This window comes from Fusarium solani (assembly GCF_023522795.1).
Source record: "Fusarium solani strain SB1 chromosome Unknown bctg00000011, whole genome shotgun sequence".
Classification (NCBI taxonomy): domain Eukaryota; kingdom Fungi; phylum Ascomycota; class Sordariomycetes; order Hypocreales; family Nectriaceae; genus Fusarium; species Fusarium solani.
Window position 1 is genome coordinate 136,984 of NW_027072149.1, and position 15,178 is coordinate 152,161.

A 15,178-nucleotide genomic window follows, 5' to 3' on the forward strand; every position below is an offset into this window, starting at 1 on the left:
ATAAATGCCCCTAATACTAACTAAATAAGCGGATTATAAAGAAGCTATTATAAAAGGCTTTAATTATAAGAAATAGGTTATAGGATATAATAAATAGTTATTATTACTATTTATTATATACCATAGAGATTATTAATAAGATAACCTTATATAATATAATTATAATTTATGCCTATAATATTAAATTAAAGTATTATAAAAATATAATAAAACCTATAAATAATAGGAATAAGCCCGTGATAATAAAAAGCCTTAATAGATAGATTAGCTTACTTAAATAAATAGTGATAAATATTTATTAAACTAGGTTTAAATATAGGATAAAGAAATTATAGAAGGAGCTATATAAGTTATGCACTTAATAATAGAAAATAAAAAGGAGTAATAAAGAACTATAGAGGGAAGAAAACTACCCTTAGTTATATAATAAAAATAATAACTAATACTAGAATAACCTATAAGAAAGATATATCTAGACCGCATAGGAATATATAGATATAGTAGACATATAGGAGATTTATATCTAAGTCTATTATAAGGAATTAGCCGAAAACCTATAATATTAAGAAGTATTATTTAACCTATAAGATAATATATAGATATACCCTATATATAAGAAATACCCTAGTATCTCATAAATATCTTATTAATATTTATTAATGCAAAGAATATAGGGAAGAAAAATAAGAATAAGATTACTTTTTTATTGCCCTATTGGTATAACTAAATAATAAACCTTATATATAGTATAAAACGGAAGGTTATTAGATATTTTATTAATATAATATTATTAGCGTCATATATATATAATATTACGAAGACTTATACTAAGTAATCTAGAAATATAAATAAATTATTTATAAGGTAAAAGACTAATAAAAATAAGCTAGCTAGAAGGAAGCACTAAAAGAATAAGAACTAATAGCCTAGTCGGAAGATAAAGAAAACCTAAGACGAGAATAAGAATAATAATATTAAGACTAGCTATATAGCTAAGATAATATATATAACTATAAAGTATATAATAATAGTAAATATAAGTATAACTATATTAGCTATATATTATTAAAAAACTAAGAGACTTACCCTATAAAAGGGCTATAAGTAAAAAAATAAGCTATAATACTATAAAGGGCCTTATATATTATTAAAGGAGGATTAATATAAAGATATTTTGAAATATTAGTATAAGTTAAGGAAGAATAGCTATGCGCTTTAGTAGATAGTAGAGCTAAGTAAAACCTATTTAACCTAAGGACGGCAAATAAGCTTAAGCTATTATAGAGGTATAAGGCAGAACCTTATATTATAATTAACCTCGAAGGGAAGTAATTTAATTATAATAATAAAGTTATTAATAATAAGATTAATTACCTTAAAGTTTTTATTAAAAAAGAAAAACTAAGGAATCTTATTTAATATTATACCTATAGAAGGCTATGACCTAGTATTTAGGTACCTATAGTTATGCCGATTTAACTTATATTTTAACTAGAGGACTAGCTAAGTGCTCTCTTTTAATAATAAGGTACTCTCTATAATGAATAATAACTTAGAAGATAATATAAGATCTTAAACTTTTATTAAAGACACTAGAGAAGTTAGGCAGAGATAAATATAAAATACCTTTTTACCTAAAGGGATATAATATAAATACTATAATAAATAAAAATAATAGAATTAGTAAATAATTATATGTGTTATATAATAATTTTAATAACTAGAAAAAGACCTTAAGTAAATTAAGAAAATATTAAAAGAAGAATAACTTAAGAATATATTATTAAAGTACTATATCTATAAGAAACTCTTCGCGGAGGAACTTAAAATAGGTCTATTATTATATATATACTATGATTTAGAAATTAAATTTATTAATAAGAAATAACCTAGCTTTAGTAAACTTTACTTACTTAACGCAGCATAATTACTAGTATTAAAGGAATATATTAAAGAAATATTACGGAAAGGATATATTAAGGAAAGTAAGTTATCTATTAAATACCCTATTATATTTTATCCTAAAGAAAAACGGAAAACTCTGCCTTTATATTGACTTTAAAATACTTAATGCTATTATAATTAAAGATTATATACCGCTACCTCTTATTAGCGAGTTAAAAGATTAATTTTTTAGAATAAAGTATTTTATTATACTTAACCTTAAAGGAGCCTATAACTTTATTTAAATTAAAGAAAGATATAAATAGAAAACCGCTTTTTATATTAAGTATAGATTATTTAAGTACCTTATTATGCCTTTTAGACTTATAAATATACCTATTATATTTTAATAAATAATTAATAATATATTATGAGAATATCTAGATATATTTATTATATATTACTTAGATAATATCCTTATTTTCTCTAAAATAGAAAAAGAATATATAAAATACTTCTATAAGGTATTATAAATACTATAAGACGCTAACTTATTAGTAAAACTTAAGAAAAGTAAATTTTATGCCTCTAAGGTAGAATTCCTTAGATATATTATCTCTTATAACGAGATATATATAGACCCTAAGAAAGTCTTAGTAATTAAGGACTAAAAGGAATTAACTAATATTAAGGAAGTATAAGCCTTCCTTAGTTTTGCTAACTACTACTATAGATTCCTTAAATAATTTAGAAAAATTATAATATTATTAATTAAACTCATAAAGAAAGATAAGATATTTATATTTAGGAATAAGGCATAAAAAGCCTTCTATATAATTAAGAAGTTTATCCTAAGTAAATTAATACTTAAGATATTTAACCTATCCCGATTAATAGAACTTAAGATAGATATATTAGACTTTGCGCTAAGAGCTCAGATTAGCTAATAAGACGATAAAGGACTCTTATACCTAATTATATTTTACTCTTATAAGCTATATAGAGTAGAACTTAATTACCTTATCTATAATAAGGAATTCCTTGTAATTATTAATACCTTTAAAGAATTCTAATATTACTTCCTTAGAAGTACTTATTAGATTAAGGTCTATATAGATTATAAGAATATTACTTATTTTATAAAAACCTAAGAACTTAGTAGATAATAACTATAATATGCTAAATACCTCTTAGAATTTAATTATATTATTATCTATATTAAAGGAATAAAAAATAGCCGAGCTAATGCTATTAGCTAATAAACCTGACCTAGATATAGGAAAGGTTAAAGTAAAAGAATAACTATTATACTTTACCCTAGAAGGATACCTAGGGTAAAAGTTTATTAAGTAAAATAATAAAAACTAGTACCCTTACTAGAATACCTTATACTTATTAGGAAATATAAAAGACTAGTTATAGACTTTATTAACTATATATAAGGATATTAATAATAAAGTAATAGAGTTTAGACCTATAGAGGAAAGATCTCTATCCCTAATAGAGCACTCTAAATTATCTTTAATTATTATTATTACTAGGTTATATAGCATAGTAACCTAGAAGAAATAACCTAAGCTATATAATAGCACTATAATAATTATAACCTTAAGGATAAAATATAAGGAAAGATATATTATTATAAGAAATGCTATAAGTAGATTAACTAATAAATTTAAGAATAATAAAAGAAACTAGGGCTCTATAAATAGTCTAGAATTATAGGAATATTATATTAGATTAATAAAGTAACCTATATAGTAGAATAAGGTAATTTACTCCTAGAATAAATTTAATAATATAATAAATAACTCTTAGATAATAAAAAAACTAATAAATAATAAATCTTAGATAAATTATGCTATGAACTTATATGCGAAATATATAGCTACTTATTATATAGATACTAAGGAATTAATAAAACCCTAGAATGAGTTAAAATAATATTTATTTTTCTTAGAATAAAAAAGATTATTATAATAATTATTAACTAATATGACCTCTGCGCGAAAACTAAGGCATGATGCTATAAACCTTATAGGAAACTATAACTGCTTTTAGTTATATAATAATTATAGGACTTTATTATTATAGATTTTATCACTAAATTACCCTTATTAGAAGAACTAACTACTAGAAACTTTTATAATAGCATTCTTATTATTATAGATAAACTTATAAAATTTTTTTATTTTATACCTTATAGAGAATTAATAATAGTAAAAGAATTTACTTACCTTTTTTACTTTTATATCGCTAAGATATATGGCATATTACTTAAAATTATTATAAATTAAGGACTATTATTTGCCTTAAAATTCTAGTAGAGCCTTATAAGATACTTAGGAATTAATTATAAGCTCTTTACTATATATTATAAAGAGATAAATAATTAAACTAAATATATAAATTAAATACTAAAATAATACCTCTAATGCTATATTAATTATAAATAAATTAACTAAGTCAAAAAGCTATTAGCTATATAGTTAGCCTATAATATAGCTATAAATAAAAGCATAAAGATTATACTAGCTTATGCTAATTTTAGATTTATACTAGATATATATTAATAAATATAGGATATTATTATTAACCCTAAAGTAATTCTTATTAGTGACTAACTAAAGAACCTATATAAAGAAATAAAAATAGAACTTAAGTTTATTAGAAATAAGATAATAAGTTATATTAATAAGAAAAGAATTAAGGGATTAATCTTTACGGAGGGAGATATAGTTTACCTTGCGATAAAAAAATATTAAAATAAAATATTAAAATAAAAAACTTAATTATAAATATATTAGACCCTATAAAATTAAGTAAAAAATCTTAAAATATAATTATAAATTAGACTTATTACCTAAGGTTAAGCTCTATTTAATCTTTTATATTTTATTACTTAAATTAGTAAAAAATATTATTTAAGTTAAAATTAATAATAAGCCCAAAATAAAAGTTAATAAACTAGAAGAATATATTATAAAAAGTATCCTTAATATAGATAATAAGATTAATAGTAAAATAATATATTTTATTAAATAAAAAAACTATTTAGACTTAGAGAATATATAAGAATTATTAAAATACCTTATTAGTATATAATACCTCTTAAAGAACTTTTATTAATAATATTAGAAGAAGGAATAAAGATAATATTCTAGTTAATAATATTTATAGCACTAATAAGCTATATAGCTACTATAGCCTCTAATTTTACCCTCTTAGCCTTATTTAACTTATCTAATAAGTTTAAACCCCGATGTATTATTACTATGCCCCGCTTATAGATCTATTTCTTTTAGCGATATAAATATATTAGGCGAGAAAGCTACTTATTTACCTACTACTATAAGGTAATTAATTCCTCCTTAGCCTTCTCCTCTTTAAGCTTAAGATGGCATTTCTTAGCTATAAGGCGGGATGCTATTAGATAGATTAATAGGAAAGAAGGAAATATTAAAGTTAAAAATTATATTTACCCGCGGAAATTAATACTCCTAAGCTATTATAAGCGCGACCTTAATAAATATACTCTAAATAATAAGATATGCCCTTAAGTATCTTATATTATAAATATTTCTAAGTATAATTTAAATAAGGCATAATTTTAAAACTTATTTTCTTAATTAATTTAAAAAGATAATAATAGCATATAGCTAATTAGGATTTTACTTTTAGTATATTATTAGTATTACTAGAATATTTAAGGAAGGAAGTTTTAATAAACTAAGAAAAATTAAGTGACTAACTTTATAGGCCTTAAAGATAAGACTTAATAGAGGGGAGATATTATATTATAATTTAATAAAATACTTATTATATAACTAAGAGGGGATTTATTATTACTTACTAATTAAGGCGTAATTACCCCTAGGAGCTAAATAATTATAGTGATTACTTTATGATTATCTATGATTACTTATATAATTACTTTAATTAACTTCTTAGAATAAATAATTAGGGAAAAATCCCTAAGTATATAAAATATACTTATTATACTTTCTTATATAGTAATTACCTTAGCTATTAATATAACTTAGTTATACTTAATACCTTTGAGTATATTACTAGACGTGACTTATACCCTGTCTAAGATAATGCGCTTAATCCCCTGCTAATATAAACCTAGTATAACTGGTTTATCCCTTGGGAATATATATGACCGTTATAAGTTACCTAAGTAACTATTATATTTAATATTATTTAAGGTAATATAAGTAATCTATTAAATAAAAGCTATTAATATATAATAATTATAAATATTCCTAAGAGATAAATTAATTATATTAGGTTTATATTAATAGAGAAAAATATTATATTATCTTAAATAAGGTATAATTATATCTAGTAATATACTTAAGGGTATTAAGTATAATTAAGTTATATTAATAGCTAAGGTAGCTACTATATAAGAGAGTATAATAAGTATATCTTATATACTTCCTATGATATAATAGCTTATAATAGATTATGCCTTATAAGGCCTAAGCTATTATAATCTATCTAGCTAGCTTAGAGAGGATTATAGCCTATGAGGCGTGATTTATTTTAATTTATATATAATTAGTTAGTTAATATGGGTCTTTTTTATTATATGGCCTAAGGTTGTCTTAGGCCGTAATAATTAGTAGAGATATTATATTTCTTAAGGACTTATAAAGATAATTACTAATATAAAGCATAGCTTATAACCCTTATGGTTAGTATTAATACCTTTTATAATACTAAATAAAAAGATTAAAAAAGTTAGCTAGCTAGGATTTAGCTATATAGCTATAGGTATAATATTAGGAAATAAAGGTTATTAGTATTCTAAGTTTACTTTAAAGGGATTAGTTCTTAGAGTTAGCATTATAGTTATAAAAACTTAAAAAAGTATTAGCGCTAGATTTAGTGGTAGATAGAGGTCTATAGGTTTAATTAATTAAACTTATTAAATTAGCAGCATAGTAGGTAATAAGGGAAGTATTATTAATTAAAGTAGCGCGCTATGCTTTTTAGCCGAGTAGTTACTTATTAATAGATGCCTCTTTAAAAGTCCTTAATAAAAAGTTATAAAATATTTAAATCTAGCTATAGTTAGTATATTTTCTTTCTCTCATAAATTATCTTTACCTAGCATAGCTGCGCAATGTAATTAATAATCCATGCCTACTTGAGCAAGACTAAAATATCTCTTATTATAACATTCTCCTTTAATCACTTATGCATAGTTAACAGTGGTCCAGAGTGCTAAGACTTTACGAAATGTTTACGTAATCTATAGGAAATCTAACCGCTCTAAATATCAATAAGTTAGGTAATACTTAAAAGAAACCCCTCCGCTTTACCCAATCGTTATCGCTTCTTCCCCGGTCCATCCGAATTTGCCATATTCACCAGACTTATCTCATCGCTATCACTATACTGCACCGTATAACTCTTCTGGAAGACAATTCCAGACCCCTCGGCCCCCTGCTCCGAGTTCGGACGGTCAGTAGTAACGGTACCGACAGTTCGTCCCTGCTGAGTTCCCGCCGTCTTGGAGCGAACACCGCTTCCGTACTGATAGTAATGATTGCCCTTGCTGCGTTGTGTCGTACCAGCAAGGACAGGGAACAATTTGACGAGGACCATGCGGATTGTCGGGAGACAGGCGCACATGATACCAACGCAGATCTCGATGGTAGACCAGACGGAGACGTCGTAGAATTCCCACGTCTTGTTGGGCGATGTGCCGAATACCACGAGCGACTGGAGTCGGATAATACTAACGACCGTAACCCTAAGAACCTTTTAGCACCAGGAATCACGTTGTTCATGAGTTGGGCTGAATTACAGTGTACCAACACAAAACATGAGCGCAACGCCAGCCTTTTTCTTCCAGTGAAGCTTCAAACTGCGCAACTGCCACAGCGGAATAGCAAGAATCCATAAGTCTAGAGCAATGCTCATAGACGCATTCGACCACGAAATCGCATTCGCATCAGCGCAACTGCCTTCATGCAGTCCATCCCACTGTTTCCAGAAGTACGGTATAGGTTTGCACTGAAAGATGGCCGTGAAGATAAACGCGACGCCCCATACGCTGGTGAAGATGAAAGTGGCCCAGAGCACGCGCTGGACTTCGCGGGCGGGAAAGATGCGCATGTAGAAAGTGATGATGGATAGCTTGACGAGCGTTGTCTGCAGGAAGTATAGCCATGCCATGATGTAGAAGAACGAGAGGACTTGAGTGATCTCAGTGGCAGTGAGAGTCCAGATATCCTTTCCAAGACCGTTGGCCGTGGTTCCGTATTTTGTGATTACACCGCTGGGAATGCAGGCAATCATGGTTGCTAGGACAAACCAATCGTCGATACCGAGGTCGACGCTCGTGATGAAGATCTTGTAGCAGAACCGGATCACGACGAAGGCTCCGGCGAGAGCGGCCATGACGTTGGAGAGGACGACGTATTCTTGCGATCGGTCACGGACTGGAGCGCCGCAGTTGGTCAAGCTGGAGTTTCGAGTCGCTGACAAGGTTCATGTTAGCACCTGTTCGTCGACCGGCAGATAGTATGACTGGATGCACTTGAATAACATACTTAAAAGACTCAGGTATCGTGCAATTCATCGTGACACAGGCTGTGACATTCTGCTGGAAGACTTCGTTCGTACAAATACATGTCTGATTCTTGGGGGGCGCATAAGCCTCCTGCAAAAGCGCCGAAGATACATCCTGCCTGGATTCAAGCTGTCAATGACCTTTGTACGTCAAAAGCTGGCCCGATTACTACTCACTGCACAATCCGGATAACCAGGTAAGCTTGGAGACGATAAGCCCTCCGCCTGGACCGGTGACAATACCGCCAGAAGGAAAGAAACCAAAAATCAAGATCAGACGACGCGAAGGATCCATGGCTGTGGTACCGACCTGGGCCTTGTTCTGGGCATGCGACGATCACCCATCAAGAACGAACCAACGCCGGGACGCACGGAGACTTTGTAAACCTTCCATTTCCCAGCAGACGTGGCTAAACTGCAACCTCAGTCGTTCTTGGCGTCTCGTCTCTTAAGGATGGGACTAAGACGGTGGAAGCGCAAGCGGCCCTAAGACATGCAGACTTGTCTGATGCTGCAACACTTTCCAGTCTCCACTGAGACAATTAGCGTTTCATCCGTTGGATGTAGCATCCGTCGGTAATCAAGAACGGTTCCTTTCAGCTGTCCGAGCACTCTCTCAGAGCACATGTTAGCTGCTCAGGCTAAACCAAGAATCGAGTCTTGCCCCTTGGCTTGGCATGTCACCCGACCGATTGGTCACCATCTGCACCGCCATGAACGGTTCTTAGTGCCTTGGCAGGTATGTCACGGCTTCGGGAGGGAGCTGCTAGAGAACCGTTAGTTAAATGTCTCATAAGCTTAAAAGCTAATATTCAACGGTTCTTTATCCACCGACGGTCGAGTCATGAACACTGGGGCTCATGGCCGAAAAAAGACAAAGGCCCGATATCAGCTACTTTCACTCTGATGCTATTGGCTTGGCCTCCGGCTGGTCCGTGAAGAAATCTGCCTTCTCCCAAGATCCCCCTAAATCGAGATCAATCTGCTCCTTAAACCTGCAGGGAAAAAGTGCGCGGCTTGTGGACACGATCCGAGGGATTGCCACCGGGATGTCGTAGTAGAATGGGTCTTTCAGGGGTAAAATACAACGCTGAAGGCCGCTATCGGGAACAGTCCGGACTCCGAGCCCCGCATTAGGAAGCTCAAGCCCCAAATGCCTATATTCGACGGTGCGTAAGAGCTCGGCGAGTAACCATGTATGGGAAGTTGTCCGTTGACTATTAGACAACGGCCATGAACCAACAAATGCACCCTTTCGGAGCATATGTTGCCTTCCGGAAGATCCTCCGAACACCAAGCTGCGCCACGAGCCTCGGCGTCATGAAAAGGAGCATATGAAGAGCCACAGCAAAGTTAGTAGATTCTTAAATGTGGCTAAGAGCGCCGCTGACATTGACTTTCCTCAACCAAGCCGTCTTCATTTGTTCCAAAGGTTCCATTCAGTATGAAGGTTTCATTACTCTTGACGGCAGTCCTCACGGCTGCTCAATCGGCGTCGGCTACCTACAGCAAATGTCGCTGCTTGCCAGGAGACTCATGCTGGCCCTCTAAGAAGTCGTGGGCTTCACTGAACTCTACGGTTGGTGGGCAATTGGTCGCGACTGAGCCCATTGGCTCACCATGCCATGATCCCACATACGATGAGGCGGCCTGCGCGAAGCTCCAAGCGCAATGGAAGAACCCCTTGACTCAGTACGGACTACCACTCCATTCCCCACACACACTGGCATTGTTCTAACCAGTACCAGTATTCCTTCTTCGTCTTCGATCATGCAGACATATTTCGCCAATCAGAGCTGCGATCCTTTCACGGACCGAGCGGTACCTTGCACACTCGGCAACTACGTCAGCTATGCTGTTGATGTTAAGAAGACCGCCGATGTTGCCGCTGCGTTGAGGTTCGCCAAGGACAACAACATCCGGGTCGTCATTCGCAACACTGGCCATGAGTGAGTCACCCTACCTACTGTTGACGTTTCCTCGACATAATTACTGACTTGTCAACTCAGCTTCCTCGGACGCTCCACTGGCGCTGGCGCACTCGCTATCTGGACTCAAATCTCTCAAGTCCATCGAGTTCAGCGAGTGGTCTGATGATTACTACAAGGGCCCCGCCGTTACCATCGGCGCCGGCGTCGTCGGGTACGAAGTTCTGGAGGCCGCCCACGCGAAGGGTTTTACCGTTGTAAGCGGTGAATGCGCAACGGTCGGCCTTGCTGGCGGCTTCACCCAAGGAGGTGGCCATTCCGCTTTGAGCACTGAGTTCGGTCTTGGTGCTGATCAGACTCTTTCTTTCACTGTCGTCACTGCCGATGGACGCACAGTCGTTGCATCGCCTAGCAAGAATGCTGATCTTTACTGGGCGCTCGCGGGAGGCGGCGGTGGTACCTTTGGAGTTGTTGTCAGTATGACTGTTCGTGCCTACAAGTCCCAGGACGTTGGCGGCGCGGCTTTCCAGCTTCTTGCACCGACGACTACGACTGAGAAGTTCCAGGCTGTGGTCAAGAAGTTCTACGAGCTGCTCCCGGAGATGACAGACAAGGGCGCCATGGTGGTCTTCTACAATAACCAGCAGATGCTAGTCGTGAAGCCTCTGACTGTGTGGAATTCGACTGCTGCTTACGTTCGGGACGTTGTCCTTGCACCCTTCACAGAGGCGGTCAAGGAGATCGGCATCACCTTGCCCGTTGCTTACAGTGAGCTCGCATACCGGGATCACTATGACCGCTACATGGGTCCCCTCCCCCAAGGAGGCGTTGAAGTCGCCCGCTACCAGTTCGGCGGACGTCTCATCCCCCGCTCCGTCCTCGAAAACAACAATGAAGAATTCCAAGATGTCCTCAACAAGCTCACCCCCAACGGCGTCCTCGCCGTCGGCAGTGTCGCCAAATACACCAAGGCCAAGGGCTCACCCGCCAACTCCGTACATCCCGCTTGGAGGAGTGCGGTGATGCAGCTCCAGCTTATCACGGATTGGGATTACACCAAGCCGTGGGAGGATATGGAGGCTGCTCAAAAAGAGGATGACGGAGGAGTTCATGCCGCTGATTGAGGCTGTTACTCCTGGAAGTGGATCGTATATGAATGAGGCGGATTTCCGTCAGCCGAATTGGCAGAAGACGTTCTTTGGCGACAATTATGCCAAGCTGTTGAGTATTAAGAGGAAGTGGGACCCTAGTAACCTCTTCTACGTTCTCAAGGGTGTTGGTAGCGAGGCGTGGAACGTCGCCGAGAGTGGCATGATGTGCCGGGCGTGAGCGGAGAGCAGTAAATGCATGATGAAAATACCTTGCGTATAAATAACCTTAATTGACGTACATGTATAGCGAGCTATGAAGGTCAAGGTTCCCAACGTAGTAAACCGTAACCTGATTGGTTTATGTTGGCAGTTGTAACGGGGCCTAGGGAGTCACCACCAGCAGAAGCCATAATGCCATGCCCTGGGCCGCCTCAGCAACTTTAACATCTTCTGAAAAAGGCGAGGCACAATTAGAAGCCCCAATAACCAATTCTACAAACGTAAGTCAGCTTGGATTAGTGTTATATCGCTAAAAGCTTCATGGCTCGTTAATTTGGGCTTCGTGAATATATTTGGACGGTCTGTGAACTGTTGAGTATGAAATTGTGGTCTGATCAATGGCGCCCTTCCAATGTCCCAGGGTTTTGTGATTATCTCGGAATTTTCCGGCGCGTTGAAAAACAGACGCTATTGACAACATTGTGCGCCTATAGCCTATCGAGCAATCTCTGTAGGATCAGGTGCGCCCAAAAGTTACATGTTGACCGGTGTATATCTCGTGCCCATAATTCCTTGCACCAATACAGGGCATCCCGAATCGTATCTCTCGTTGACGCCGCAGAATGCCCAACATGCCAATCTTCTTGAGAATCATCGCCTTCCTGCCGTTCTGTGTCCTTCAGGTACGCGCATGCACCAACAGCAGCTATGAAGAAATCTTGCTTGAAGAGTCCCGTCAGGATTACCATGGCAGGACATTCGACAGCTTCCAGCATCTGACGTTGATATACCAAGATAGCAAGCGCAGATCCGAGCAACTTTTTCTCACAAGGACTTTCGAGTCCTGCAACGGCTAACGACAGGCGCATGCTGCTTTTATGAATGATGAACAATATTCGCCGTAGCCAAATTTCAAGCATAGGCTTTTGGAGCCGCTGCCAACCAAATCTTTCGTCCACGTTAGGACCACGAACTTGTTGCACCTTGTGCAGCAACCTGCTGATCTCTCTTTCATGGAATATCATTGTGCAAGACGCCACTCGTTCCCCATTGGAATTGGCTGCTGACACAACGTCGATCGCTGTAGCGAGTGACCTAGCAATAAAAAAGTGGCAGATGGAGTCTTCATGGCGATACGATGAACGAGAGGGTTGCTCGACATCAAAGCTTTCAATCATCGAGATTTCGAAATCACCCTGTCGTAAAAGGAGAGGTGTGCCACTGTTGGCTGATTGCTGGACTTTCAAGAATACAGCTGCTGTCCAGAGGCGTGTCCGTATTCGTTCCTCAAGCCGAGACCCTGTGCCAGAGTTGCCGTTATTCTTATTCAAACCCAGTTCCATGCATCCTCTAATTGCCATGTCTGCGAGGGTTCCGCAGGAGTCGATAACACTGCATGAGTAGTCACCAGTCAGTTTCGCGACTATTATGAGACAGAAGACTCTGATCAAAATGATGTCAGCGCGGAACATGAATGGCGTCTTTGCAAGGCATGCTTCTGCCGTCCCGAGGAACGACTGCCGTAGTGTGTTGCCACGACTTTTAGTGGGAAAGGAGACCTGTTCCTCAGGCGAAGTTGCTGCGTACCCGAGAGCGAATATCAGGAAGAGTTGAGCGAGCCACTCATAGCTGGCAGTATGAGGGTTATTCCAGAAGGAGTCAAGTTCCTCTTTGAATGCAGGAACATAGAAGAAGCAATGTGTCACCTCGATCGTTCGGAGGTATCGTTCAATCAGTGAGTCGCACATTTGACGACTAGGAAGACGTGAAATAATGTCTGAGCGCAATAGCGTTGAACCGCTTTCCAAAAACGTAAAGGGAAAATTTGGTGGACAGATATGGTCCTCTCTTCCCTGCATGGTGGCACTATGCGCCACGTACTCGTTCAACAGAATTGATGCCTCTTCGTTGTTAGGCAGATAGTCTTTAAACTAAAGTTTTTATTAGCTCGAGGTAATCTTTTGGCACCACGTCGTAATTTTGGAGGAGTGGAATACACGTGCCTGGTGTAACATGCTATCCCAGTGTGTCCCCCCACGCAAGGCCGACTTCGGGGTGTACCAAGGGACACATATGTCGACTGATTCTGGAATGGGCAGTCGTTCTGGGAGAGCTTTGGTGTTCGCCTCAAGGGAATCGTTGTGCTGCGATGGTTTCCGCTGTACGTCGAATTCGGGCCAACTCTGCTCAGCCTGACAGGTCGATATGGGCGAGTTCCTTGGCTGACTGGATGTCGGTTTATGTGGAAATTCACAGTACGTGCACTCTGTAGCCCTTCGACTCCAGACGCATCGACTGCACGGTTTCTTGCGGTCACAGCTGACCTTGAGCTGTCGGCATGACGTGCATGACTTTGTCCGACGTCGCCGCCCTCGTTCGGCAGGCGGCTTAGGATTTGGACCGAGCCTTTCCGTCTTGAACACGTGAAATGACATGATTTAGGCAGTTTGTCTTCAACAATTGAGCAAAGGTGGTAATTTTCATGCATGAGAAATCGTTCGTACTGGTTCGTTTAGGAACAGGAATGAAGCCGAAGACGGCTGGAGAATTTGAAATATGCCGCTCCTAAGTGGAGCTGGGCCCACCACGGAGATAAAGGAGAACATATTCAGCTTAGCTCGGAATTATCTGACGCCGTATTAACTCTTTCAGCCAAGTCGTACTTTGAGGGTTATGACAGTCGAGATTTAGATCTTATCAGATTCTCAGCTAATACAGCTATAAAGCACCCGCAGATTCTGGTTTCCATGCCTCACAATCAAGTTACATTTCTCAGTGTTTTCTCTTTTATCTGCCCAGCATGCGTAAAACAGATCTACTTCCTCCCTCGAATGGCCCCTCGCCTGCTGAGGGAAGATCTGGGAAGCCAGCTGTAGTCGATGGCCTGCGGGAGACATCCACCAATCGAGCCACTAAGCTCTCGCGTCAGGACGGACCTTCTTCCACGAAAAGGGAAAGCTATTCTTCTTCTTCACGAGGGACCTTGTATACTGTTTTTGTTATCACCGGGTAGGACGTTCAATCCAAGTCTGCTGCCGGCATCAATTAACATCGTTCTAGGGCATTCCTAATCTTACTGATCAACTCTCTCCAGATGACAGTCGTCAGCTCCCTCTCCCCATACGTCACAAGTGACTTCAATTCGCATTCTCTTCTCCCAGTAACCAGCCTTCTGTCGTCAGTCGTGACTGGCGTGATGCAGCTGCCTTTGTCGCGAATCATTGACCTGTATGGACGCCCACAGGGCCTCATGGCGATGATCACGCTAGATGTGCTAGGTACTCCCTCAGAATTCATGCATATGTGAAAGAACTGTGTCTGACTATCCAGGGCTTATTATTATGGCAACTTGCACAAATGTCAGAGCCTATGCAGCAGCCCAGGTATGGACGAGGCCATTCCCTTAAAGTTGTATGATTAGGTATACTGATCATCTCCGATTAACAGATTCTCTACTACGTTGGCTCT

General features: G+C 37.2%; 3 protein-coding genes across 3 annotated transcripts; 1 reads left to right on the top strand and 2 right to left on the bottom strand.

Annotated features, from left to right (window-relative positions):
- Positions 1–7,224: 7,224 nt before the first annotated feature.
- MRS44_015065 (uncharacterized protein) lies at positions 7,225–8,767 on the bottom strand (the record flags this gene model as incomplete). The annotated part of the gene is made up of 3 exons (XM_065619058.1): positions 7,225–7,651; positions 7,706–8,381; positions 8,650–8,767. 3 exons carry the CDS (start codon positions 8,765–8,767, stop codon positions 7,225–7,227), a joined length of 1,221 nt encoding a protein of 406 aa, XP_065475130.1.
- A 1,149-nt stretch (positions 8,768–9,916) lies between these two features.
- MRS44_015066 (uncharacterized protein) lies at positions 9,917–11,524 on the top strand (the record flags this gene model as incomplete). The annotated part of the gene is made up of 4 exons (XM_065619059.1): positions 9,917–10,164; positions 10,221–10,421; positions 10,482–10,539; positions 10,580–11,524. The coding sequence occupies 4 exons, from the start codon at positions 9,917–9,919 to the stop codon at positions 11,522–11,524; spliced, it is 1,452 nt and encodes a 483-aa protein (XP_065475131.1).
- A 674-nt stretch (positions 11,525–12,198) lies between these two features.
- On the bottom strand, positions 12,199–13,458 carry MRS44_015067 (uncharacterized protein; the record flags this gene model as incomplete). The annotated part of the gene is made up of 1 exon (XM_046279709.2): positions 12,199–13,458. One exon carries the CDS (start codon positions 13,456–13,458, stop codon positions 12,199–12,201), a length of 1,260 nt encoding a protein of 419 aa, XP_046126008.2.
- Between the last annotated feature and the right edge of the window lie 1,720 nt (positions 13,459–15,178).